Here is a 27684-nt window from a genome sequence, read left to right as displayed (position 1 = left end):
TACCTTAAATTTAAATTTATTCAGAAATTATAAAAATATCCCCACCAAGGTGACCGTGAAAAAATTTAAAAAGCAGCAACAATGACCTTGGTTCATTACCAACCGTCTAACACAGTTTATAAAATGGAGCACAATTTGGAGGTGTGCCTGATGCCTCTGTAGACACGGGACCCTTTCTTCAGGTCCCTATCTTTAGGTTCCGGGAGGATCACTACCGGGACACTCTCCAAAGCCTTCTTCCTTTGGACCCGGTGCAGAATGATGCGATAGACGCCCGTGATGGAGCTGCGGGCATCCCGCCCTTGGTTGTTCCGGATGTGCTCCTCTGTGATACCCAGATGCTCTAGCGTGCTCTTGACCTCATTTTCTTCCTCTTTGAGGGTGCTGGTTTCTGACAAGTGTCTGGGGTCCAGCTGGAAAGGCTCCAGGGGGGCGGGGTAGGGCACCCCTTGCATCCACTCGTGGTTCATGATGGACTCGATCCCGTACCGCTCCGAGGGTGTGGGCTGCAGGACGCCCCGGATGAGGCGGAGGCACGGCTCCGACACGTCGGGGGGCACGTTGTATGCGCCCTCGAGGATGCTCTTCTTCAGCTTGGCCACGGTCTCCGCCCGGAACGGCATGGTGCCCGTCACCATGAAGTACAAGAGCACCCCCAAGGCCCAGATGTCCACGTACACGCCCACGTAGTGCTCGTCCCGGAAGAGCTCGGGGGCGGCGTAGGGCGGGGACCCGCAGAACGTGTTCAGCATCTCCCCTTTCCTGCTCACTGTGCTGAACCCGAAGTCGCCCACCTTCACGCAGGTGCTGCTGGTGTAGAACACGTTTTCCGCCTTCAGGTCCCTGTGGATTATCTGGTTTTCGTGCTGTGGGAGGAGACGGAGGGGAGAACGGTCATTTCCAGAGCGAAACACCAGCAGGAAACGCGCATCGGTGGCTCTGAGACAGTGCGATGATGTACAACACCGGAAACTCCGCGGAGATGGACCGTGTCAGCAAACCCGGAGAGCTGCTCTGCCGTAACCTTTAGCCAAACAACACCCATTTACTGTAGGGATGGGATGGGAGGCTTTACGTTCCTGTGAGGTGAGGTTGGAGTCTGTCCCCCACGTGTGAACTCGGGAATCAGAGCTGGAAATAAGACCCAGGTCTTACGAAACTACTGTTCCGGAACACAGTGAGACAATAGTCCTTTGTTTTGAGTATTTCCGGCTGAGCAATCTCTTGACTAGGGTCAACCCCAACAAGGCGTGGGGGCCTCCCAGCTTGCCCACCACACTCCTCCAGGCGGCCCCTCCATCTCACAGAGGTCGGGAGGAGAGAGGAGGCTCCAGCAGCAGGTGCGCTGTGGGTTGAGCCAGGCCCCACCCCCACCCTGGCGTGCTGAATCCAGACAGCCTTCACCTGCTCAGTCCCAACGACTCCTGGGATGTACTTTACCGTTACTCTTGCTGATGTAGGTTCAACGATACCCCACCTTGTAAGATGGGATACGGGTGGTCACCTCATGGGGCGTGGGGAGAACTGTAGATGATGCTGTGTCTGTCCCGCTCAGCAGGGTGCTGACACCGAGTAATTACCCGCCATGAAATTTGGGACCACGTTGGCGATTCATCCTCTGGAGACCAGAGCGCTGGGAGGAACGTCAGGGCTCTGAGCTCCAGAGGACTGGGTCTGCACCCTCCACTGCTCGGTCTTCTGATTTATTTCTTCTCCAAGGAGGACACGGAAGACTCCTTTCCCCACTGCCCTGCTGTGTGAGGTGCCTGGCTTGTTCCTGGGCCCGGGACGGATCACTGCAGCAGAGGCCACCTAATGATAGGCTAAAGCGCCCACCGAGCCACGGCCAGCAGGCTCTTCTCTCCGGCTCCCTCCCCCTCCCCCATTCCTCCTGCCTGCTCGCGTGGGTCCCCAGGTCACTAATTCCCTGCTGACCCCACAGTGTCCAGGCAAAGGAGTGAACTAGAAATAGCCTCTCTACTAAGACCCCAGACAAGTGTCTCTTTTCTGCCCGCTGGACTGACCGAGACCTGGGTACAGAGGGCAGCCAAACGTCTGCACTGAAGTCGTGAAAGTGGTGGTCGGGTCTGCAGTCAGTTCCTCCTGCGCCCAGCAACTCAGCCAGCGCTACAAAGGGCACCGGAGCCCAGCTCTTCAAAGACCTAGCCCTGCCAGGCATGGCTCAGGGTTGAGCGGAGATCTACGAACCAGGAGGTCAAGGCTCAATTCCTGGTCAGGGCACAACCACAGGTTTTGGGCTCGATTCCCAGTAGGGGGCGTGCAAGAGGCAGCCAGTCAGTGATTCTCTCTCATGGTTGATGTGTTTATCTTTCTGTCTTCCTTTCTGAAATCAATAAAGAATATATATATATGGAATGTGCTTTAGGAGCCCAGATTTAGCTAAAGAAGGAATAAGAGGCTAAACTAGTACACCATAAAGCATGAGCACAGAGGCAGCAAGAGGCAGAGGAGCTCACGGAAGTCGAGAAAGATGGGTGGGAGCTGCTGTGAGATTGAAGGCGGTTTCAGAGAGACAGGTCAGAGCTGGGTCGTGAAGGGTGGATGGGATTTGGAGTGTGAGCCGTGTTGACAGGGGAGAGGGCATCCTCAGCACAGTGTCAGAAAGGCAAGGCCACGAAAGAGCGAGGAGCTAGCTCTCTGGCTAGAACAGTGATTCTCAACCTTCCTAATGCCATGACCCTTTAATACATTCCTCATGTGGTGGTGACCCCCAACCATAAAATTATTTTCGTTGCTACTTCATCACTGTAATTTTGTTACTGTTATGAGTCGTAATGTAAATACCTGTGTTTTCTGAAGGTCTTAGGCGACCCCTGTGAAAGGGTCGTTTGACCCCCCAAGGGGTCGAGACCCATAGATTGAGAACCGCTGGGCTAGAGGTTGGAGAGATGGGTGTGACCAGTGTGGGTGAGTGTCATCGGGCTGCTCAGAGTGACTCCTGCTAACTTCCAGAAGCCAGGAGGTTCCTGGGCGATGCTTCAGAGGCAAGGAGAATGAGCGCAGCTCGGCTTCTGACCAGCAGAGAAGGGGCTGCTGTCTGCCCTGTGGGACTGGCACCCTCCGGGCTGCTGCATGGTGGCGATCGGAAGCCGCACGCTCCCACGGTGGGTAGAATGAGAGCCAGCCTCGCCTCCCTCGCCCACTCACCATGTGCTTCACAGCAGACACGATCTGGGAGAAGATGAACTTGCTTTCCGGCTCCGAGAGCTTCCCTTCGGTGCTGATCTTCCCGAAGAGCTCGCCGCCCCCCGCGTACTCCATCACCAGGTGCAGCTTGGACAGGGTCTCCACGACCTCGTACAGGCGGATGATGTTGGGGTGGTGCAGCTTCTCCATGCTGGAGATCTCCCGGGAGAGCAGCCGCTGGGTCTTCTGGTCTAGCTTGGTCTTGTCCAGGATCTTAATGGCCACCTTTTCTGGAAAAAACAAGAAGAGAACGTGCCAGTGTTCGTAGGCTCGTAGAAATGTAGAGCCAACCCAGCTGCAGCAGCTCAGTGGTTGAGCGTCGACCTAGGAACCAGGAGGTCACAGTTTGATTCCTGCCTGGTGGCGTTGGTTCCTGCAGGAGGCAGCCAATGAATGATTCTCTCTCTCTCTCCTCTCCTATCCTCTCAGAAATCAATATATTAAAAAAAAAAAAAAAAAAAAGGAAAAGAAAGAAAGAAAAAAAGAAATTTAGAACCCAAAGGGACCTAGATCAGCCCCTTTATTTTATGAGATGGAGGTTAAATGGCTGTCCCCAAGCTCACAGAGCTCATCCCTGATCTTCCCTGCACAGGGCCTGATGCCAACTCCTGCCTCCCAAAAAGGCAAAATCCAAATGTGCACGAAGGTGCTCCATGATCGAGCCCTGCCTGCATCCCCCACATTCTGTGGTGTGTTGCAGGCTCCAGCCTCCCCGAACTGCTTTCACATCTACAAATACTCCCAGGCTGCCTCACACCTCCATGAGCTTGACATCCTCGCTCTGCCTGGAATTCCCTTTTCCCTGTGACTTGTACAATTTCTCCTCAAACCTCAGGACCCAACCCCGGCCTTTCCGGGTCCACTGACCCTTTCCTGACCCCCGCAGGCACAGCTGAGCACACCCTTTGGCCCGTGCAGGGTGACATCACTTGCTGATTGCTTCCTGTCTGTCTCCATTACATAGTGCGGGTCCCTGTCCGGCTAGAATGTGCCTCCTTCATCTCTGTGAAAGGCCCGGGAGAGTGTATTGTATTTTTGAAAAGCGGGATGAGCGAGCTGATAAATAAATAAGTTGGGAGAGGAGAAGAAAGCGTTCAGGGAACCGGAGACAGAGTGGCGGGAGGAAGACGCGGGGCGAAGAGGTCGGGAAGGGCTCACCGGAGAGAGGGACAGGCTCCGCGGCCTCTCTGGCCGTTCTCGGTGACAGCAGATGGGACATGAAATATTCAGAGGCCAAGTGCATCATCTCTTTTGAGAAATTCCTAATCAGCCTGATTCTAATCATGATGGCTTCAGCCGACCTATCAGCTTGCAAGGCCCGGGGGAACCTGAGCTGTTCGCCACAAAAATAAACGGCGGCCTGGGCTGGAGCCTTCTTTCTAGAGACCAGGGCAGCTGGCACCGGTGTAAGACCACAGTCCCAGGTGCTGCCCCACGGGAGCCCTCGGCTTCCCCAGGAAAGTCCCCCTTATTTATCCCATGGAGCCCCCCGTGTCCGTGTTTCCTAGGACCCCTGCAACCATCTGGCCCGTGGGCTTTGTGTGGGGACCGTACTGATAGGAATGGCAACCCACATTGCCCATTCTGGCGTGGCCTGGCTATGGGACAGGCACTGACATCCCCGCAAGGCGTCCCAAACCACTCCCAATGAGCCAGCTTCCCCGGTGAGAGGCCCAGCTTTTAGAGGAGCGTTCTCCTTTTCTTCCCATTCCCGTCCGCTCAGAGGAGCCAGCTGTCCCCTCTCCGTGGACAGCCTCAGTCTTCTCGCCCTGACTCTCCTCGTCCTCTTTTCGTCATCCTGCCCGAGGTTCTGTCTCCCAGCACCTGAAGCCACCTGTGTCCAGCCCCTCGCATGCCTTGCACCCAGGTTTCCCTTCCTGCCCCCTTTCCGTTCCACTCATTCTCATTTTCCTGCTCCTTCCTCTGCTCGGGGGTTGGGGGCTCGCTGATTGGTAGAAGCCCAGGGGAGAGATGGGGCGTGCGTGGTGCCAGGACTAGGGTGTGAGAGTCGGGAGGTGCAGCTGGGATTCCTGTCTCCTGTTGCATCAGGCTAACGTGCTGTTAGCTGCGGTACATTCTCTGGCTTGTTCGAACTTGCTTGTTGATCTGATTTCCCCACTGCCTGTGCTTTTGACCTTCGTCCCCTTTGGCACATGGATCCCGTAACCGGAGGGTGACTGGCACCTCTGACAGGGCGGCCGGTTAGCAGTGAGGATCTCCTGCCAGCGAGGCCACCTGAGGAATCCAAGAAGGAAGTCACGGATAAATATCAGTTGTTGTTGCTTCTCCATCCTGCCCAGCCCACGCTGGCGCCGGTCTACGGAATCAGAGGCCGTCCTGTGGCTCCTGTCTCTGTGGTGGACATGCCTGTCACGCTGCCCACCTTCTCAGACACTCCTGTCGGGATCTTGGCAGGAGATCCTCACTGCTAACCGGCCGCCCTGTCAGAGGTGCCAGTCACTGTCGAGAGTCAGGGGGCCGCGGGACCCTAAGGCTGCCACTGACTGGACACGGGAGGCCCTTGACCCCACGGTGGCCCGTCATCGACTGGCCAGTGAGCAGTCAGACAGGGGCGGGCAAAAGCAGGCTAACAACAATAATAAATAATACAATAATATGTGAATAATAATAATACAAGAATAAACTCTGTGATACTCTCAATGATAAACCTGGTTTTGCCCAACCCTGTGTTCTCTCTCTTTATTTTTTATTTATTTTAAATATATTTAATTGATTTTTTTTACAGAGAGGCAGGGAGAGGGATAGAGAGTTGGAGACATCAATGAGAGAGAAATATCGATCAGCTGCCTCCAAGGTACATGCAACCAAGGTACATGCCCTTGACCGGAATCGAACCTGGGACCTTTCAGTCCGCAGGCCAATGCTCTATCCACTGAGCCAAACTGGTTAGGGCTGTTCTCTCTCTTTAAACTCTGAGCGGACATAGAAACATGTGGATGGAAACAGACAAGAAAGCTGAGAGTGTTCCGCATGTGGCTGTGGGACCCGCAGCCACCATTCTTGGCCGTGTGCCTCTGACAGCGGGCAGAGCAGTTGGGGCCGGGGCCTAGGAGAGGACACTTCAGGGCGCTCTCGGGGAGAGGGCAGAGCGAGCCCATGGGCTTGGGAAGTCGTAAACTGTACGGAGTTGCAAGGGTTCCTTTCCTGTGTTGTACCTCCCTTTGATGATGTCCAGGCTTCAGCTAAGCAAGCGGTGAGCGGGGAAGAGCTGCTGCACTAGGACCCAGCGTGACCGGTGCCCACCCGTGTGGGGTGCGCCTTTGGTGGCCAGCAAGGAACCCAGCCTCAGTGAGGATGGGCCAGAGCAGGCTGGAGCAGAGGAGGTCCTGAGAGCACAGCCCTTTCCCCCAAATACACCACAAGCAGCAGCCTCGGGTCTGCAGGGCTGTGTGTCCGGAGGGCTCGCGGCCGGTCTGCGTCAGTGGTATTGACTCGCAGGCGCGGCAGGAGGCATAACCAACACTTGGCGGCGAGTTGCCTTGGAACCAAGCCACGCTCCACGTCAGCAGGACAGAGTCCCCGCAGAGTTTTTTTTGTTAATCCTCACCTGCAGATATTTTTCCATTGCTTTTTCAGAGAAAGTGGAAAGGAAAGAGGGAGGAAGGGACAGAGAGAGAGGGAGAGAGAGAGAGAGAGAAACATCAATGTGCAGGAGACACATTGACTGGCTGCCTCCTGCACTCATCTTGGGGAGGGATGGGGCCAGCAGGGAGTAAACCTGCAACCCAGGTGCATGCCCTGGACCAGGAATCAAACCTGTGAACCTTCGTGGCATGGGCAGAGGCGCTAACCACTGAGAACTGGCCGAGCCCCCGCAGTGTTTGAGTGAATCCATTCGCAGGCTGTAGGGGGAGAGTGTTTGGGAGTCAGAATCATCTAAGGTGGACCCACTGAGGCCACACGTAACTTCTGTGTGTCTCAGTGTCCCTGTCCGTAAGTGGAAACATACACACTGTCTTCACCCCCTTCCCGTGAACATTATTTCTTTAAAAAAATATATATATTTTATTGATTTTGTATAGAGAGGGAGAGAGATAGCGAGTTAGAAACATCGATGAGGAAGAGTCATCGATCAGCTGCCTCTTGCACACCCCCTACTGGGGATGTGCCCACAACCAAGGTACATGCCCTTGACCGGAATCGAACCTGGGACCCTTCAGTCCCCAAGCCGACGCTCTAATTCACTGAGCCAAACCAGTTTTGGCACCATGAACATTAACTGAAATAGCCGCGGGCAGGGCTCGGGTGACCACACGTCCTTGGTTTCCTGGCCCCGGACCCCCGGCCCCGCCCCGCCCTGAGTTCGGCTCCCCCGGGGGCTGCCCGGGGGGGGGGGGGCGGGGGAACAAGTCCTACCTTTGGTCAGGGAGTGGACCCCCAGCTTGACCTGGGAGAAGTTCCCGCTGCCGATCTCCCCGCGGATGCGGTAGAAGCCGATGCGCTTCCCCAGCGTGATCTCCCTCACCACCTTGTCGTCCTGGGCCAGGTCCCGGGTCAGCCTCTCGAAGGGCGTCAGCCGGCGGGCCGGCCCCTCGGCCTCCTCCTGGCTGCCCTCCGTGGGGCAGCCGCTCTCCACGCTGCCCCGCCGGTCCCAGCGGGCGCAGGGCGGGCTCACCGGGCCGCCTCCGTCCACGCACACGGCTGTCATCGTCATGGCCCCGCCGCTCAGGCCTCCATCCCAGCCGGGGGGCGCCGAGGGGGCCCCGCGGGCAGGCGGAGGGCCTTAGGGACCCCCGGGCCCCAGTCCATCGGAGCCAGAGCCGGCCTGGAGGAGGCAGCGGAGCCCCAGAGCTTGCCCGGGCTGGCCCGGCCCGAGACTGCCGGCCTCCGGGGATCTCAGCGTCCCGATCTGTAAGGTGGGCTCACTGAGCAGGAGGGCGCAGTCCTGGCACCGCGGTCACTCCCGGTCCGGCTGCAGGAACTTCGCGGCTGCAGGGCAGGCGGATGCTCTGTGGCAGGCGGCTGGCCCTGGGACAAAGGCTCCCGCTGGCTCTTTCCTTTGAGGGTCAGAGGCTCTGTCACTGTGGAGGCCCCAGCGGCCCTGGCTGCTGGCGCTCAGCTCTGTCCTTCCTTATTTCCTGAGGCTTTGGCCGCCGGCAGGTCACAGGACCTGAGACCTAATAATCCGGAGCCCCAGGAAGAGGAGGGCTGCAAATCAGCCTTCTGGCCGGGGCGGGCGGGCGGGCCGGCGGCGGATTAAGTCCCAGCGCTGTCACGTTAGCCGCTGGCCTTTATTTAGACAGCCTTCCCCTAAGCCGCGAGCTGCCTCACAAATTTGGCAGGTGCTGTTGGCCCTGAGGACAGAGAGGAAGACCAGGTGTTAGCGAGGCTAATGAACTGCACAGGGCGGACGGCGAGTGCCGGGCTGCCCTGGAAGCACTGACCTGGGAGCTCTGAGAATTTCAGCTCCGAGGCAGGCAGCCTGCGGGACATGCCCACTTACATGTGACTTCGCAAGAGGAAAAGGTACGTGCACCGCTCCTCAGGCCTCATTTTAGCCTGCAAACACTTCTAGCAAAACTGTTTCTCTATTTTGTGGTGTTTAGGAAAACATGCGTGTTGCTTTGGGTTGCTGTATTTTATTTTATTTTTAAAATATTTTAAAAATTATTGTAGAGAAGAAGCGAGAGGGAGAGGGGGATAGAAACATCAGTGACGAGAGGGAATCACTGATAGGCCACACTGGGGATGGAGCCCACCACCCTGGCACATGCCCTGATCGGTAACCGAACCGTGATCTCCTGATTGACAGGTTGACACTCAACCACTGAGCCACGCCAGCTGAGAGCTTTGAGTTGCTTTAAAACCAGATTTTTTAAAGTAGTCATGATGATAAAGATTTTCTGTTAACATCGGTTTTCAAAAGTTCTTACATTGATCCATGGCACCCTCAGTGGCAGGAAGTCCATGGCATCTTCAGTGGCAGGAAGTCCATGGCATCCTCAGGGACAGGAAGTCCATGGCATCCTCAGTGGCAAGAAGTCCATGGCATCCTCAGGGACAGGAAGTCCATGGCATCCTCAGTGGCAGGAAGTCCATGGCACCCTCAGGGACAGGAAGTCCATGGCATCCTCAGGGACAGGAAGTCCATGGCATCCTCAGGGACAGGAAGTCCATGGCATCCTCAGGGACAGGAAGTCCATGGCACCCTCAGTGACAGGAAGTCCATGGCATCCTCAGGGACAGGAAGTCCATGGCATCCTCAGGGACAGGAAGTCCATGGCATCCTCAGGGACAGGAAGTCCATGGCATCCTCAGGGACAGGAAGTCCATGGCACCCTCAGGGACAGGAAGTCCATGGCACCCTCAGGGACAGGAAGTCCATGGCATCCTCAGGGACAGGAAGCACTGCCCGCTGGACCGCCTTCCTGACCTCCTTCCCTGCCCCCTCGGGAGGAAGGACTCACTTCCTCTCTGAGCCCCCGGCACTCTGTGCATTTCCTGCCACGTCTGGTCTCCGTGAAGGTGGGAACTGTAGGCCCTGCTGCCCCGTCTCCCTCCGCTCGGAGCACGGGGCCTGCAGACAGAAAGTGCCACTAACTGGGTGTTGAACTTGATTTTTGGATTTGGGCATGGCCTTGGAAATGTGAGCTTCCACTGCTGTTGATGACATCATGGTGTTATGGGGAGTCCAGGACGGCCTAAGGCACCTGCCCCTCATACTCCTGTCTCGCAGAGCTCGGCACCGTGCCAGGCACTTAGGCAATGAAGTTTCATGGTGAAGGGATGCATTAGCTTAGAATTCACCGGCCGTTACATTAGGCATGACTTAGTAGAGGCGAGTACCTTTTTGTATCAACCAATGACGCTCTCCCAACATTGGCTTGAATTCTTCCAGAAGGCTAATTTCAGTCCCCATACCCCGCTTCCTTCTCCCCCCGCCCCCCCACACCCCGACCTGGGCCACCTTCTACTCCATCAGGATTCTCGGCCCCACTTCCGAGCAGGTGAAAGCCACGTTGGAATCCACCTCCACACTGAGAATTGCAAGACTGAGAATTGCTACAGGACTGAATGCAAGAGGCAGAGAACCCTAACCTTGCCTCTTCCAAAGGCTCAGGTGTCCCCAGGCACCGGGTCTCGCCCCCTGGAACCTGGTCACTGGCTCCCGTGCATGCAGTGCTTGCCCCGGACTCTTCTCAGCTCCCCTCCCCTCCCCTCCCCTCCCCTCCTGACCTGGGCTCTGTATCATCAACTCCATTCAGGCCTGTGATTTAGAATCAGGTTTTGGACTTGCTACCTGATTAACTTCAGGTTCCAATTGCACACAGAGGGGTCAGGCTCAGCTGCCAAGTGCGGTCGGATTACATGCGCCCACAAATTAAATTTCCGGCACAATGGCTTCGAAACAATCCTGTCTTGCCTTAATGACCAGGAGACAGTTACTCTGGTCGATCAGAAGGAGGGTTTTACGATTTTAAAACATTGCTGTGGGTTTGTATTGAGGAAGATTTGTAAGTTGAGACAGGTTGCCAGCCAACTAAGGGAAAATTGAATCTCTACCTCCTGCCAAGATAAATGCCAACTAGATCACATAAATAAAAGCAAAATAAATGAAACCATAAAATACTAGGGGGGAAAAAACCCAATTTTTTTCATGATCTCAGTGGTCAGAAAAGGGAACATTAAATTTGACTACATAAAATGGTAACTTTCCGTTTGCAAAAAAAAAAGCACAAATGCAACAAGTAAACTGGTAGGAGAGCTTCCCAACATGTGTGATAGACAAAGGGCTAATTTCCTAGATAAAACACTTTCACAAATCGATAAGCAAAAACACCAATATCTTAAAAGAAAAATTATAAAGAATGTGAGCAGAGATTTTACAGAAAGTACAGGTGACTCTATACTATATAAAAAGATGCTCAAGCTCAATTGCAAAAAAAAAACAAAACCACACATAAAAACGACACTGAAATTAGATTTTTCTACAAAAAAAATTGGACACTACAGAAAATGTGATAATGCACTGGTCACAGAGGGAAACGTGTTACTAAGAGTCAGAATTCCTACAACTGCTTGGAGGGCCATGTGGCTGTTATGGCCAGTGAGGTACAAGTGTCCATATCCTTTGCCAGCAATTTCCCTTCTATAATTTATTTTCTCCCTGTGCCTGCAGGGAGCTTCCAATCATATTGCACTTAGAATGAATGTCCAGTCCAGAAGCACCGTATGTCTGAGCAAAGGCTCCAGAATAAAAGGAATGAACCCAACCAAAACAGTAACAACCAAAAGGCACTTGAAGGAAACAGAGCAATGCAGGAAACAGGAGGCAGAGGTAAGAGATCGCGTCCATAAAACCAGAATAAAACGAGAGAGGGAGAGAGAGCAAGAAAGAGCTCTCTTGGAAATTGAAACGGAAGAATTATAAAAAAAAAAAAAAAAAAAAAAAAAAAATTAAAATTCTAGGAGAGATAAACAACAGTGAAAAAAAGACAGGAAAACCAGCTGATCATTTCCAAAAGTCCAGCACCTAATTATTAGACTTTCTAGTGACACTCCTGCCCTCCCATAAAGTAAGACACATGGTTTCTGTGTTTTACTTGAATGGCCAACAAATCTCAGAAATGTCAGAAAACTCTGGGTTCTCACAAATTCCAGTAGAATGAAAAGAAGCTTCATGGAAAAGATAAATTATGGTTGAGTGTGTAAATACTCATTTTTACTTTTCAAAACGTATTTTCCCCCCTCTGAATATGTTTCTTAGATGTGTGTGAATAGAAATCCTGACGATGGGCTGTGGGATTGCTATAAATAGTTTATATTTTTACTACTTTCTAATTACATCATGTTGAAAAGCAAGCAAGCAATAGAAATGACGACATACTGAACGACAGATAAAATCTCCCTTTCTTAGATGCAACTGGGGTTTGTTGTCATTTTGCCTTTTGCCCTTCCGGTTTTGACTAATGTTTATGGACATTAATGAGAGCGTAGGGACCCAAATAGCCAAAACTATGGAGCCCCGCCATTGTAGAGGAGACCTCTGGCGAAGGCGGAATGGTCCTTAATTATTGACTTACTGCTGTGCATTAAACAAGATTAAAGAACACAGAGCTTGCTGGGTAATTTATTTTCTTGACTTGCAACCACTGTGGAAATAATATCAAAGAAAACCACCTCGCCTTCGTTGTCTTTGTCCGAGTTGAAGTTACAAAACTTCTGGGCAAGGCTCTCGGGCACCGGGCACCATGGCAAAAGAAGGCACTGACAGCCAGACCCTCCTCCCATTGGTGCACCTCAGGGGAAAATTATTAGCAAACACGCTTCATTTGAAAATCAAGTTTTACTATCTAACAGTCATTTGCAACGCCTTAGCGTTTGGCCGTGGCTCTTTTCTCTCACCACACATGTCAAGATCCCCATGGGTGGAGGAGGGCGCAGCTGGGAAATCTGGAAGCAAATGGAAAACCAGTGTGAACCGGTTGTGCCTTGCGGTGAACAACGGCGCTGCTCCTGGGCACTACTGCCCCTTGTCCCTCCTGATCTCACGGGCTGCTTCCCTGGCCACTCAGCCGGGCGCCCTCGTCCCATTCACCACCCATCGTCAGTCCACTCCGCTTGATAGACGTCAGCTCTTCCCGCACAGAATTCTCCACACTCGAGGCTCCCCTGATGGTCAAGGTCACAGACTCAAGCACCGAGGAGGGCCGGGCGGGTGTCCTATGGGGCTAAGTATGGCATCCATGCCCCTAAGGGTGAAGAGGCCCACGCCCAATTGCAGCCAGGGGGGCCATGCTGGAATGCTGGAAATGCTTCTCTTTAAGAGCAGCTGGAAATCAAGACCCTTTTGGTGAGCTCTTCCAAGGTTCAGGTGGTGGGTTGAATGTTTTTGAAACAATGTACGGCCCAGTGGCCTGAACCATCGGCCAGATTTGGCCTTTAGGCTGCCAACCTGCAGACTGCTCTCGGTTTTCGAGGGACACCATCAGCACACAAGGGGAGGGCAGCCGTAGGGCCGCAGTGAAATAGATGCCAGGATGGTGCATATTACCCCACTCTTAGGGCTTTGCATCAGTACCGTGCAGTCTTGCAGTATTCTGTTTAAAAAAAAAAATATATATATATATATGTGTGTGTAATTGATTTTTCACAGAGAGGAAGGGAGAGGGATAGAGAGTTAGAAACATCAATCAGCTGCCTCTTGCACACCCCCCAACGGGGATGTGCCCGCAACCAACGTACATGCCCTTGACCGGAATCGAACCCGGAACCCTTCAGTCCACGGGCTGATGCTCTATCCACTGAGCCAAACAGGTTTCGGCAAGTCTTGTGTATTTAAAGCACACACAAGTAAACAGACAATTTGTTTGTTTGTTTGTTTGTTTGTTTGTTTCAGCATTCTCCAAGTTTAGTTAACCATCGAATTCATTCTCACAGGATACCTTTCTGCTATTGGCGTTTCTCTTACAACTCGGGCCTCAGCGCTACACAAAGCTGCACCATTCTCAGCTGCACAGGAGGGAAGTGCGGGTTGAATCACCAGCAGGTGGCCCTGAGCGGAAAACAAAATGTGTTCTTCCTCAGAAGCCACTCTTCCAGGAAACACCGTGAGGGAACAGCTCTGGCCCATGTGCAGCTGTAGGAGACGGAAATGCCTGCGAGTCAAAGCAGAGGCTGCTCTTCTGCTGCCTGTAACTTCCCTCAGCGCCAAGGTCCCGGCTCACTGCGAACAGCATCCGGTGCTGGCCTTAAGGATGCCGGGGAAGACTCTGCATTTGAGCAGAGCCCGGGAGAGTCTTGCAGCCTGGGGGAGGTTGGGGGGAGGGAGGGAGGCTGGAGGCCGGGCCACCAAGGAGGAAAAGCAGTTGCAGAGCAAAGGCTCTCACTTGCACTATCACAAGAAGTTCAAGTGGAACTGGGAACCGGTGTGAAGAGCCTCCCGGGTCTCCTAAGTGATGCCCGCACGGAGGAGAAGCAGCACAGCTGAGGGTTCTTAACTGCTAGCCCAGCAGTGGGGGAAGGCGAGGGGGCTGGTGGCCGGCAAAGGTTATTTGCTACAGAAAAGGGAGCTAGAGTCAGCGCGCAATGGCAGTCCGAACAAACAGGATAGAGATAGTTTAAAAATATATATATATATATATCTTCAGCCAAAACTGGTTTGGCTCAGTGGATAGAGTGTCGGCCTGCAGACAGAAGGGTCCCAGGTTCGAAACAGATTATTCACATTGTTTTAAGTTAATGTAAGGTGTCATGCAAATGAACAGGGAGGCTCATGCTTTTCCAGTAACATCACTACCCCAATAGTGGGTGTCAGGACACATGCATATACATGTCTGTGCTTATCTGTGTATTCATAGAGAAAGGTTTGGAAGAGTACGGAGTTGTGAGAATTTCATTCCTTCACAAGTTATGGATACACAACACGACTTTGAGAAGCTCTGCTTTTCAGGGAGGTTCTCCCAAATTAAACAAATAGTGGGGTGAGGGTTAAGGACAGATTCGGAGTCAGAACGAGGTTAGAGTTTTGGCTTCCACACTAAATGCCAGTGTGGCTGTAGGCAAGTCCCTCCCCATCCCCGGCTTGTGTCTCCACAGGCAGAGAGTGGTGGCCACCGTGGTGTCTGCAGACCCTGCCAGCCCTGGCCTCTGAGATTCTCCATTCAGCGACGAGGGTGGATTCCAAAATGTTTGTGAATAAAAAACAAAACACAAAACACAAAACCCTCCTGAAGTTCAAGTGTCACATTGCCCCCTTCTGGACCTTTCTAGTGTTCACACGAAGGAGGTTATTAACCTACCAGCCCTCGTGGACATGCTGAAATATGCTAGCCCAGTTCCTTCCCTGTCACAGTTTAGAGGGCCGGGTTTGGGGTGTTCTAGTGGAAGGATTAGGAGACAACCCGGGAAGGGGAAAGGGCTAAGGGTGTCAAAGGTCTAGGGGTGGACGTGGGGGAGGAGCTGCACTCAGGAGAGAGTTACAGTTTATTTTTATTTTATTTATTTTAATTAATTTATTTTATTTAAAATTTTATTATTTATTTATTTATTGGTACTGATTACAGAGAGAAAAGAAAAGGGAGAGAGAGAGATAGAAGCATCAATGATAAGAGAGGATCATGGATTGGCTGCCTCCTGCACGCCCCCTACTGGGGATGGAGCCCACAACCTGGGCATGTGCCCTTGACTGGGGATCGAACCTGCGACCTCCTGGTTCACAGATTGATGCTCAACCACTGAGCCACACCAGCTGGGCGAGCTTTACAGTTTACCTTCATCAAATTCCCCCAATTGAATGAGCCGTTCTTCATCAAGTGCCTACTGTGTACCAGGGACCAGTTTTTTAAATCCTTCCAACGACTTCCAGACAGGCCTGAGTGGCTCCTGTTTGTTCCCACAGTTTTGCCTTTTTCCCGTCCTGTGAAGAGGGGTTTCCTTCTAGAAGCATTTCCTGACTGCTCCTGACCACATTGCTACCACACCGGGCCCCTCAGATCCGTGACTCCTGATCTGGTCCTCGACTCCATACCTTTTCTATTTGATTTGAGTGAGTCGAGCTTCCTCGGGAGTTCTCCTCATGTCCATGTGACACGTTCAGGGGCTCCGTCCATCTCCTGGAACAGTGCTGCTCACCTAGGGCTCGACAGCTCACAAGGTGACCTTGGCGTTACCTCCTTCCTAGTTCCCCTGCAGGGAAAACTACCTCTTCTTCACTCTGAAGGTGGAAGACCAAGCTTCTCATTTTCTTCTCCGGAGCTGTCCCCTTTCACATCTTGGCAAATGGTAAGCTTCCTTCCTGATGAAACCACAACCCTTAACTCCTCTTTTTTCTTAGGTCTCATGTTCAGTGTGTCAGCAAGTTCTATTGGCTCTCCCTTCAAAACATATCCTGAATGCAATCCTTTTACATCATTGCTAGAAGCCCGGCGCACGAAATTCGTGCATGGGTCGGGTCCCTAGGTTTTCTTCCCATTGTTACAGGTTTTCTTTCAGTCACCGCAGTCTATCACCAATAGTTTTCACCTTCCTCCCCACCCTCCACCCTACTAACTTGGTTAAGGTTAAACGTATCCTGTCTTCCCTCTGCTCAGTTCTAAGCAATAGGCTCGTACTTCTCATCCTTCATTGACTGGCCATCCTGCTCAGATCACACAAAGAGAGCTGACAGTCCGGTGGGGAGGCAGGACACGAGGCAAGAACCTCAGAAGAAGCACCTATACCTACAGGTGTACCAGGATCAAAGAGTAAGTTGATTTTTTTTTTTAAATCAATTAAGCATTCACCTTAATGACTAACCTCCCGGAAAGCAGGAAATTCATAAACCATGCAGATACAAGCAGTGAATCTAGGCTTCGCATGAAAATACACAGAAACCTCACTGGCCTTCCATCCCAAAGGAGCCTGGTACATAATGACGGAAACCTGTGAAAGAACACCAGTCACGAAGTCAGAGGTCTCGCAGGCCCGCTGGCCAGGGAAAGACGAGAGGGACTGCTCTTCTGAGAACGAGGAAGGGCCTTCCCGGGTCTGGCTTTCCTTTCCTGCTCCAAGAACGGCCTCACGGAGGACCTCAGAGGAAGGCCGAGCTCGCCAGAGCCGCTTTCTCCCCTGGAGCAGAACCCACCTGGGAGCCATTGAGAAGTGATTGCAGGGCGCTGAGAGGCTGCCTGCGTGCTGCCCGCGGGGGGCCGAGGCTTGGGAGCCAGCTCCCAGAGCTGCACACTGTCCCCCATGCTTGCTCATTGGCCGGGCGCTTCTGGCTGAAAACATTCCCCAGGGAGGCGAGTGGACGTAGGCAAGCAGGATGCCTCACCGCACAGGCCCAGCAAAGCTTGAGTTCTGGAGACGAGAGATGACTCCAATACAGAAGCGGCAAAAAGATCACAGGCTGAACATGCAAAGATTCAGAAGCGTGCATCCAGAAGGTTCTGCTGAGATGGGCAGCCCACACTCCTCCTCCCCGCTGCCCCGTACCCTCTCTGATTGGGCTTATGAATGCCTTATCACTGTAAAGATAAAGGGGGTGTGTTTCGATGGGGCAGGTCCTTGGTCTTATTGATTTTAGGATCCTGGGCACCTGGGACCAGGAGGAGCCTATAAATGCTGGCTGAACAGGCTGGAATTGTACAGCTGTTTTAAAAAATAGTGTGATCCTAATCGGTTTGGCTCAGTGGATAGAGCGTCAGCCTGCGGACTCAAGGATCCCGGGTCCGATTCTGGTCAAGGGGATGTACCTTGGTTGCAGACACATCCCCAGTAGGGAGAGTGCAGGAGGCAGCTGATCGATAGTTCTCTCTCATCGATGTTTCTAACTCTCTATCCCTCTCCCTTTCTCTCTCTATAAAAAAAAATCAATAAAATATATTTTTTTAAATGGCAGTATGGATTTTACAAGATACAGAAATAGATATTTCTGTCTTAAACATCCTTCTCTGGCTGAAAAATACCACAACACAAATGAGTGTCCCCTGATAAAAAAGAAAAGATGAAAATGTAACAAAACGACAAAAACTCGAGTGTTCAATCCTGAAACAAACAAGGGCAGGTTTATTACAAGCTCCCTCCCTGGAGCTCCTCCGCTGGAGAAGGTCTGCCCCTCTGTGGGTTTGGTGAAATGCCCCCTTGTGGGCCAGCAAAGCACCCCTCCAGTGTGGACAGACATTCCTAAGGAGATTATTTGAATCGTAAGCGACAGAATGTTTGCACTCCAGCATCTGCTCCAGCCCACAGACAATAAAAACAACCCAATTATGGCTTTCCTGGGAAGGCTACTAAGATTAACATGAGCACAGCAGGCGTCAAAAAGGCTCCATTTCTCTCTGATTTTATTTTGGGGTGTCAGTAGCTAGCTTGCAGCAGAATTTGCTCTATTTGAAAGCCTAAGAAATAACCCTGTTCTATTTTCAAGACCTCCTTTGAGCGTCTCCATTCCTCCCAAACAGCTCTACAAACACACACGCCCATGCACTTGCCTTTGACCTTGTCCCTGCTCCTTGCCTTCCTCGTGTTGACTCTTCCCCAGGGGAGAGCCAAAACCAACATCAATTAGCGTGAATTAGATCCCACCTCTGGGCCGATGGGGAGGCGTGTTTACCCAGTCCCTTTCCCCTCAAAGACACTCAGCTAAATACCCAGCCCTGAAGGAAAGTTCTGAGACCCGAATCAATTATCCAATTGATGCCTCCAGTGCACCTCGCCTGCCATAAAACAGCCTTTCACGCCCGGGGAGCTCTCGTCCCGGCTGGGCCTGCCTGGGACACACTTGCTCCTTGTCTTCTCAGCCTCCATGGCCCCGCTGGCACATCACCGCGATGTTCTCTTCTCTCTGTTCGCCCAGAAGAGGCGGGGGCCTGGGAGGGCAGCAGGGGAAGCATTAGGAAAGGTCACCAGGGGCAAAGAGGTGTCATTAGAGGCCAAAGCAAAGGTTATCTCACACCCTCGTATTCCCAATTACTAAGCAAAAACTGGAGCGTGGATGGGGCCCATAGGGGACAATGGATTCGTTTGAGATACGGTATTGGAGGAGAGCCCGCTGGATACCCCGGACCACCAGACAGACAGACAAGCTGGACGTTCAAGCGTCTCATGGCCTGGTCTGAGTTTCCCTCTGCAGTCTCGCTTCTGAACACATCCCTACAGCAAACCAACCCGGGGCTGCAAGCAGACTGGCCATCTCCTAGTTCCCCGTGATGACCCACGCACATTCCTGGCATCTCAGAGTGCAGAGGGGCGGGTCCCGCTGGGTGGTTTAATCTCTCATGTTGTGTTTGAAAAACAGATGCAAGGAGGGAAAAGAGATCTACGAGTGCCCAGATGGTGTGGCTCAGTGGTTGAGCGTCGACCTATGAACCAGGAGGTCACAGTTCAATTCCAGGTCAGGGCACATGTTCAGGTTGTGGGCTGGATCCCCAGTAAGGGGTGTGCAGAAGGCAGCCAATCAGTGAGTCTCTTTCATCATTGATGTTTCTATCTCTCTCTCCTTTCCTCTCTGAAATCAATAAAAAAAAAAAAAATTAAAAAAAAAAGAGAGAGAGACTACTATTTAGTGGGAAGAACAAGATGAGAACCAAATACCTTTATGATTTCCACTATGCTAGCCCACCAAGCATCCCAACAGAATGAATGACTCTCTAAAACTCTATGTTGGGATTTAAAAACCAAGCTAGGAAAAAGAAAATAAACAGCTAAGTAAATATTTTTTTTATTTGGTATTAACTCAAAAGAAAATTTAGAAAGTGTAAATATTTCCTTTTGACCAAAGAGGACTTCATTAGTAGAATAGCTCTAAGTCACACTCTACACCACGTTCCACAAGAGAATAATTTAGAAAATCACCGTTCTCCAAACTTTCTGTGATAAGTTGTTTGTGATGGCAAAAGAAAAAAGCATACATGTGGCTTAATAAATACCAATGGCTTTTTATTTTGTGCCATGAGTCCTCAAAAATGCTCTTAGGCCAAATCCTATCTCAGCATCGAACCTCTGGTTACAAAATGTTCCTCACCCAAACAAAGGCGGCAGTAAAACTTGCCTGTTGTTAGTCTTTCCAAGAAAAGTCCCTGGCGCAGAAACTGTGCTTTTTCATCCTTCAAACTGTGCCCAACCCATTTATCTTCCCTGCCTGGTGTTACCTCTCCCCCTCACGCTTCATCTCCACCCAAACGAGCTCACCCAACTCGTTTGCCAATTCACACCCATTCCTCTCTCTTGTGAGCCCAGCACGTCTGCGGCCTGTACCACACAAGCACTCCCCAGGTGTGCTCGTGGCTTGTTATTTACAGATGCACTCCATCCTCCTTATTAACAACTGTTTACTGGGAGCTGATAATATGTAGCTGCTGCTCAACAAGTAGGTGAACAGAGAACTTGCCATTCAAACCGGGCCACTTTCAAGGGGAGGAGGAGGTACTAATAATAATAACACTGGGATGGCAGGTATGAACCAGGGATGCCTGACAAATGAACACAGGGTCCCCCTCTCAATAAGTGACAGTGTGGCCCACCCAGCTGGCATGGCTCGGTGATGGAGCGTCGATCTATGAACCAGGAGGTCACAGTTCGATGCCTGGTCAGGGCACATGTGCAGGAGACAGACAATCAATAATTCTCACTCATCATTGATGTTTCTCTATTTCCTTCCCTCTACCGTCCTCTCTGAAATCACTAAAAGTGTTATGTTTTTCTGAAATCACTAAAAGTGTTATGTTTTGTTTTGTTTTGTTTTAAATAAGTGGCGGTGTGGCGGACATTGTAGGCTGGCTCACTCAATGTGTTGCTAACTCTCTTCTTCCTTCTTGCCGTCTCCTGTTATAAAGGCTGGGAATCCCAACTCCTCATAAACCCATGGCTCTCCCTCATAGCTACTGCTGGCCAGGAGACACTGCTCTGGACAATGAGACCTCAGGGACTGGTTTCTAACGAACTTGTGATCCTGATAAAATGGGATATTTAACATGATAAGTATCTTCTTCTACGGAACGCCGCCTCAAGACCAGGATGTGAGAAATATGAGAGCAAAAGGGAGGATGACAGAGTAAAAAGTAGGAATAAACCAGGTCTTTAGGGCAGTTAAAACAAGGTTATCAGTCACCTATTGCAGCCTTTGCACCTCATGGCACACATAAACTGATTACCACACTTCTGGACATACCACAAAATATGTTCTTGCTGATTTGACAAAAAAATAGGTATAATCTTGATTCATTCACACCAGACAGCTACTGTTGTGTTGGCTGTTGTCATTATTTTATTTGACAATCTAAGAGAAAAGAGGTCAGTGTGCCCGATTAAACAGGCAGGTATTGTGGCACATCAGTTGAAAATCACTGGCTTATTACTATGTATGACTTGAGTTCCCCCAAATTCATATGTTGAAGACTTTAACCCTCAATGTGATGGAATTTGGAGATGGGGCCTTTGGGGTTAATTAGGTTTAGATTAGTTTAGATCAGTGGTTGTCAAACTGTGGTTCGAGAGCCTCAGTTTGCTGCTCTGTTGATTAATGAGTTTGCAGACCACTGGGATAGGGGCTTAATCACAAGGAACAACAACAGCCTGTAATTATTGGAATCCAGAATCTAGGTCAGTGGTCAGTGGACTCATTAGTCAACAGAGCAGAAGTTTGCCAACCACTGGGCTAGGTTAACCTGGTTCTGGTTCCTAGGAAAAAGCACTAGATTATGAAGGTGGGGCCCTCATGGTGGGGTTAGTGCCCTTATAAGAAGAAGCCAGAGAGCTAGGGTGCTTCCCCCTTTCTCCTCTCCTTCTCTCTGTCTCTCTACCATTTGAGGACAAAGCAAAAAGGTGGCCATCCACAAGCCAGAAAGAGAACTCTCATCAGAACCAACCATGCCGGTTCCCTGATCTCAGACGTCCAGCCTTCAAAACTGTGAGAGAATACATTTCTGTTGTGTCCACCTCCCGGTCCCTGGGATTTCGTTATGGCAGAGTGAACTGACTAACACACCTGTCAAGACTTCTTCCTCTTCAAGGAAATGCCCTTCTTTCAGCTGAGTAGAAAGGTTCTTTGATTACTTGCAGCCAAAAGCATTCTTAACTAAGAATAGCAATCCTTATTTTGTTCCAATTACTTTAGACAGTTCCAATTTTCTTTAATCCTTACAACAGCCCTGAAAGGTGCCTGCGATGAAGAAACTAAACTTCAGAAAGGGCGTGGTAACTCGTCCGAAGTCATTCCGCAGGACATCGCATGTTGGTGGCCAGTCCAGCCTGTCTGACCTCAGAGCCTGTGCTTCCCACACACACAGGCCGCCCGCCCCGTGAGCCGAGCTGTGCCTGCCACAGGCAATCCCACTGGTCAGTGCTGCTAGAAAGGAGGATGAGAAAGACCTCATTTCCCCCTGCTTTCTGCCTCACTCCCACCCTAAGCGATGTGAAGGTGCCATCCCCTCACCGGAATGGAGACTCCATAAAATGAAGGCTTAAACCAAGAAAGGAAAAGCAGAGAAGAGGCCGAGCAGGGACTCAGCACAGAAGGGAAGGGAAGGGAAATCTCAGAAGCCAGTGCCAGGGCTAGAGCAGAACTGACCAGCGTGGTGAACTGAAGCTCCACTCTGGAGGGCTGGGCTGGGTGAGGGCAGCAAGTAACCATTGTCTGAGGACAACCAAGGAGAGGTGTTTCACAGAGCCACTCGAATATTTGGGAAGAAAGAGAAATAGGTTCTTAAACATTGAACAAATGAAAAAATATAATTATTTTCTCCAAGAAAGTTGTACAAAAAAAGAAATACAATTATAGTTCACAATCTGGCTCTGTGGTGAACAATAATTACAGTCATGATGCAAACTCAATGTTGATGCCATTAAAATTGTGACATCAGCCCTAACCGGTTTGGCCCAGTGGATAGTGTTGGCCTGCGGACTCAAGGGTCCCAGGTTCGATTCTGGTCAAGGGCATGTACCTTGGTTGTGGGCACATACCCAGTGGGGAGTGTGCAGGAGGCAGCTGATCGATGTTTCTCTCTCATCGGTGTTTCTAACTCTCTATCCCTCTCCCTTTCTCACTGTAAAAAATTAATAAAATATATGTATATATTTTTAAAATTGTGACATCAGCCCTGGCCCTGGTTGCTCAGTGATTAGAGCATCGGCTGGCACACCCAAGGGTCTTGGGTTCGTTTCCTAGTCAAGGGGCACGTACTTGGGTTGCAGGTTCCATCCCTAGCCGGACCCTGGTTGAGGTGCATGTGGGAGTCAACCAACTTCTACATCTGTCTCTTTCACTTCTCTCTCTCTCTCTCTCTCTCTCTCTCTCTCTCTCTCTCTCTCTCTCTTTCTCTCTTTACCCACCCTTCTCCCTCCTTCCTTCTTTCCCTTCCACTATCTCTAAATATCAATGGAGCCAAAACCGGTTTGGCTCAGTGGATAAAGCGTCAGCCTGAGGACTGAAAGGTCCCGGGTTCTATTCCGGTCAAGGGCATGTACCTGGGTTGCGGGCACATCCCCAGTGGGAGGTGTGCAAGAGGCAGTTGATTGATGTTTTTCTCTCATCGATGTTTCTAACTCTCTATCCCTCTCCCTTCCTCTCTGCAAAAAATCAATAAAATATATATTTTTTAAAAAAATAAATAAATATCAATGGAAAAAATATCTTCTGGTCAGGATTAACAAAAAAATAAATTGTGATATCACATGTGAGAGGCACTGCAGGACAGAATTTTCCTGTTAGATGTGTGCAAGCCTTGTCTCCCTCACCATCCTTACTCAACACTTCAGCCCCCAGCTCTGTTTCCTTTTTCCTGTATAAAATCCAAACCACCCAAACAGCAGCTGCTAATCTGCAAGCACAGTTCCTCCCTCTCCCGAGAACCGTGCCTGACCAACTGTTTCTGAAACCAGCCGAATGTCGGCTGCTCTGGCTGAGATGAGACGCTCCTAGTAGCTTTCCTACGCCTGGCATCTTCAAACAAAGGGTGGTGCTAATGGTGCTCTGGCTGATTCCTTCCCACAGACCACGCCGCAAAAATAAAGGGTGGAAAGTTGGAAGGAGTGGAGTAAGGGAGCTGTGGCCTCCCTGTAATAAGATAGCTTCTGTCCAAAAAGGAATCCGGCAGGTTAAGAACAGAGTGACTATATCCAAGGAAGGAACTGTTGGTTTTGTTAGAATTTTTTAATATGCTCTCCTTCATAATTAGATGAATGCATTATTTCGTTAACTAAGCAACTTTTTTTTTTTAAGAAAAAATATATATTTTACTGATTTTTTACAGAGAGGAAGGGAGAGGGATAGAGAGCTAGAAACACCGAGGAGAGAGAAACACTGACCAGCTGCCTCCTGCACACCCCCCCACTGGGGATGTGCCCGCAACCAACGTACATGCCCTTGACCAGAATCAAACCAGGGACCCCTCAGTCCGCAGGCTGACACTCCATCCACTGAGCCAGACCAGTTTCGGCCTAAGCAACTTTTTAAAAGTAAAAACTTTCCATTTAAAACAACAACAAAATGCAATTACATAATCAAGTGTGTCTATAAATGATCCCAACTAAACGGTCCCAACAGAGAGACGTAGCAAGCTTTCTTGGTGGCATATGGCTGCAAAGAGGAAGGCCTTGGGAGCAGGTGGTCTGGCACAGGCAGGGAAGCTGCCAGGGGGCAGGGAGCCAATGCATTTCCATCTGCCAATCAAGCCCCCTGGCACCCTGAATCAGAGGACTTGGTTAAACGGGGGAAGGGGACTTTCTGGAAAAGTGTCTACTGGTATTTTTCTGTTCCTCAAGGAAGATTAAGATCATAGTTCTTTTTAACATTCTGTCCTGGGTTTCTTTTTCTTTCTTCTTTCCTTCTTTTTCTCTTTCCTTTGTTCTCTTTTCTGTGCAACCTCTTTACACTGGACTTTTTCTGTTTCCCTCCCTTCCCCTCAGTCTGTGGGTTTTCTCTCACTCGGGATGCTTTTCCCTTTTGGCTTTATTTTTCTCTGTGATCATAAATCCTTCCTGCCACCCCACCCTGTCTCCCTTCTCGTCTCCACGCTCTCTAAGTCTTGGCTGGCGTGCGTGTATTTTTTGCCTTTTAATTTTCCAAGTGGTTAGCCAAAATGACTTGAGTCTTTCGACCGAAACTCATCCATCTGTAAAACTGGTTAATATTCCTTGGGATGCTTAAAATAAAGGCTGGGCTATCTTTGAAGTTCTTGAGAGAAAATAAAATTTAAGAGCTGGGACCTGCTTAATTCAAATTGTAGACTATTGTCTTCATAAGTAATTTGAATATTTCCTTCTCTTAATTTATAACTTCAAGTCTAGAAAACTAGAAGGACAATAAGAAATGACAACAACAGAATGAGAGTAATTTTAAAAAAAAATATATATATATTTTATTGATTTCAGAGAGGGCGTGAGAGACAGAAACATCAATGATGAGAGAGAATCATTGATTGGCTGCCTCCTGTACATCCCTACTGGGGATCGAGCCCACAGTGGGAGTAATTTGATGAAGTTTGTCCTTTCAACAACTGAGGGAAAATCAGCCATTGAATTAAGGCTCCTGACTCCCTGGAGAAATACTGCTTTGAGATTCAAAGAATAAAGTTGGATTTCACAATAATTTAATTCTTAAGTTTCTCAAAATAGAACTATATACTAGTATTTGGCTGAAAATCATACTCTACTAAGACAAAAGCTTTTCTTCTTTTAAAACGGCAAGTCTAGGGGGTATTCAGATTTTCCAGTCATATGTTACCCATGCCTAATATTGATGTATAGGACTCATTGCTCAGGAATTGCGGCTGTGTAAAGAATGACGGTTCTTTAATGGCACAACATTTGCTAATTAAAGTATTTGAATGCTGGCTCTACTCACCCCCACCAGTTAATCCATTTTAACCGAAAATCGAAGCGCGCCGGGGCCTCTAAGGCCTATCTGGGAAAGTTAGATGTTTCACAGACCTGCCTTTCTTTCAAATGCAGGTTAGCTATTAGGAAAAAAGCACATACCGCAAAACTAAATGTGCAATCCACATTTCTCCGGAGCACAGTAGGGGGCCTCTCTGAAGGTTTTTCCAGGCTTACCACGGAACAGCGGGCAAGCCAAAAATAAGCCACGAGGGCTTCGCTGGGCAAACTCAGCAGCACAGGAAACACTAGTCCACAGAGCGCAGGGCGGGCTCCTCCCCAGGAGGCTCTCTCCGGGACCCCCACCCACTGCCCATCTCCTCATGAGAAGGCTAATGGGGACTCCACGCTGAATGCTAACTGGGAGGGAGATGTGAGGTCGGCAGGATTCCTTTCACATGCAGCCCTGCCTCCTCCCTCCCGGGCTGCAGGGAGGGTGGCGCAGGGAGTGGGCAGGGAGCTGGCCCAGGGCCCGCTGGCCGGGGGGCGTGTTTATTTCCAGTTGTCCGGGAAGGAAGATCTGTCTTACACATTGCAAAAACTCTGAAGAAATAAAATGCACAACAACACCACGCCGCGGGCTTTTCGCACGTTGAGGGAAAGCAGCAAGTGTCCTGGAAGCTCGGTGACTGTTAACTTGGTGACTGAAGGGGGCAAGAGGAGGCCTCTGCAAGAGCAGTTCCGGAATCCGGCCAGGCGGCGGCGTCGCCACTGCTCCGGTTACCATGGCAACCGAAAAAATCAGAAGTGCTTTTGCAACACTAACAGAAACCATCTTTTGAAGCGCTTCTGTGAATCGCATTGAATTGTGATGATGCAAGCTTGAGGGATACATTATTTTTTTAGCAAAAAAACCTCCAAAAAACAAACAAAAAAACACCCCCCCAAAACACAACAAACAGAAAACACCAGATGGCCATAAACAAATGCTCCTTTCAGACGCCCCTTAGAAATCCTGTCTTGGCTGCGGATGCGTTTTTCGGTCTGGTTCTGTTTGTTTCCCTTTCGGATCCCCGCAGCCTCGAGTGCAAACGCGATCTGTTTGATTTTCCAACTTGTCTGGGCTGCTCGGAGGGAGCTGAGCCCGCGGTGCCCTCGCCGCGGAGAGGGCCGGGCAGGGCGAGGCCAACAGAGCCCTCCTGTGTCTCCCAAACGCGGGGACCACCTGGGGGTGCGGAGGTGGAGGTGCAGGGAGAGAGGGGGTGGGAGGGAGGCGGGGAGCAGGGGGACGGGGAGGGAAGGCACAGATGCTGGATCTTCCTGCCCCAGAGGAGGCTCGGAGCGCCGGCCTGGGCGGCCTGGACCTCTCCATCCGCCCAGACGCCGTGTGGGGCGCACAGAGCAGACCGGACCAGAGGGACACTGCACAGCCCCTGCCGGGACCCTCCGCCCTCGCCCGTCCCGGCGCCGAGTCCCGGGGCTCCTGCCATTCCCGCAGACACCCGCGCAGAGGAGCCCGGGTGCTCCCCACTGGCGCTGCCTTTCTTTGGGGCGATCGCGGCTGCACCCCTGAGCTCAGTCCCCGCCGCCGGCCCGGTGCACGCCAGCCCGGCTTCCCCGTCTCCGGCGCCGGGTCCCAGTGCCGGTGCGGGGCGCGCACCGGGGCTCCGGCCGCGGCGCCGGCGGCCCCAAGTCCACGGGCGGCGGCGCTCAGACGTGGGCGGGCCCCGCGCGCACCCCGCGGGCAGGAGCGCCCGCCGCCGCCTAACGCCCGCTCCTCCGCGGGGTCGGGGGCGCCCCAAGGAGCCCCGCGCCTTCTCCCGACCCCGACGCCGCCCTCCTGCCGCCGGGGGTGCGTCTCCCGGGGCCCTGGGGTCCCGGTGCGGACGGGGGACCCTCCGGAGCCCCGGGTCTGCGGGCGGCGGGGTGCGGGCGGGGGACTCTCCGGAGCCCCGGCCCCGCCTTACCTTCCCGGCTGCCCGGCTCCGGCCTGCGGTGCGCGGCGGGCGGTGCGGGTCTCGGCGCCGGGCCGGCCTCCCCGCTGCCGGGCGGTGACCGGAGAGACGGCGGCGGCGGCGGAGCGGCTCCCGGGCGCGGGGACAGGCGCCCAGCGGCTCCCCGAGGACCAATGGGGAGCGGGGGGCTGGCCCGGGGGAGGGGGCTCGGGCCGCGCTGCCCCGAGGCTCCGGCCGGCCCGGGAGGCGGGTTTCCATGGCAGCGGGG

The 27684-nt window shown here is 51.6% G+C and overlaps 1 protein-coding gene across 1 annotated transcript; it reads right to left on the bottom strand.

Annotated features, from left to right (window-relative positions):
• On the bottom strand, nucleotides 1-27522 carry NIM1K (NIM1 serine/threonine protein kinase). The gene is made up of 4 exons (XM_084881359.1): nucleotides 27429-27522; nucleotides 7585-8522; nucleotides 3169-3437; nucleotides 1-866 (listed from the first exon to the last, which is right to left on the bottom strand). The coding sequence occupies exons 2-4, from the start codon at nucleotides 7880-7882 to the stop codon at nucleotides 117-119; spliced, it is 1317 nt and encodes a 438-aa protein (XP_084737485.1). The 5' UTR covers nucleotides 7883-8522; nucleotides 27429-27522; the 3' UTR covers nucleotides 1-116.
• Between the last annotated feature and the right edge of the window lie 162 nt (nucleotides 27523-27684).

The sequence above is a fragment of the Pipistrellus hanaki genome (genome assembly GCF_964339955.1).
Source record: "Pipistrellus hanaki genome assembly, chromosome: 4".
Classification (NCBI taxonomy): domain Eukaryota; kingdom Metazoa; phylum Chordata; class Mammalia; order Chiroptera; family Vespertilionidae; genus Pipistrellus; species Pipistrellus hanaki.
This window is presented reverse-complemented; position numbering and strand designations above follow the sequence as displayed.

Excerpts from the sequence above, each read along its gene's own strand:
- NIM1K (XM_084881359.1), bottom strand. The coding sequence starts at position 7,882 with ATGACGATGACAGCCGTGTGCGTGGACGGAGGCGGCCCGGTGAGCCCG. Across the intron at positions 3,438-7,584 it reads GGTCCACTCCCTGACCAAAG|AAAAGGTGGCCATTAAGATC; the intron begins GTAGGACTTGTT and ends TGTTTTTTCCAG. Across the intron at positions 867-3,168 it reads TGTCTGCTGTGAAGCACATG|CACGAAAACCAGATAATCCA; the intron begins GTGAGTGGGCGA and ends CTCCTCCCACAG.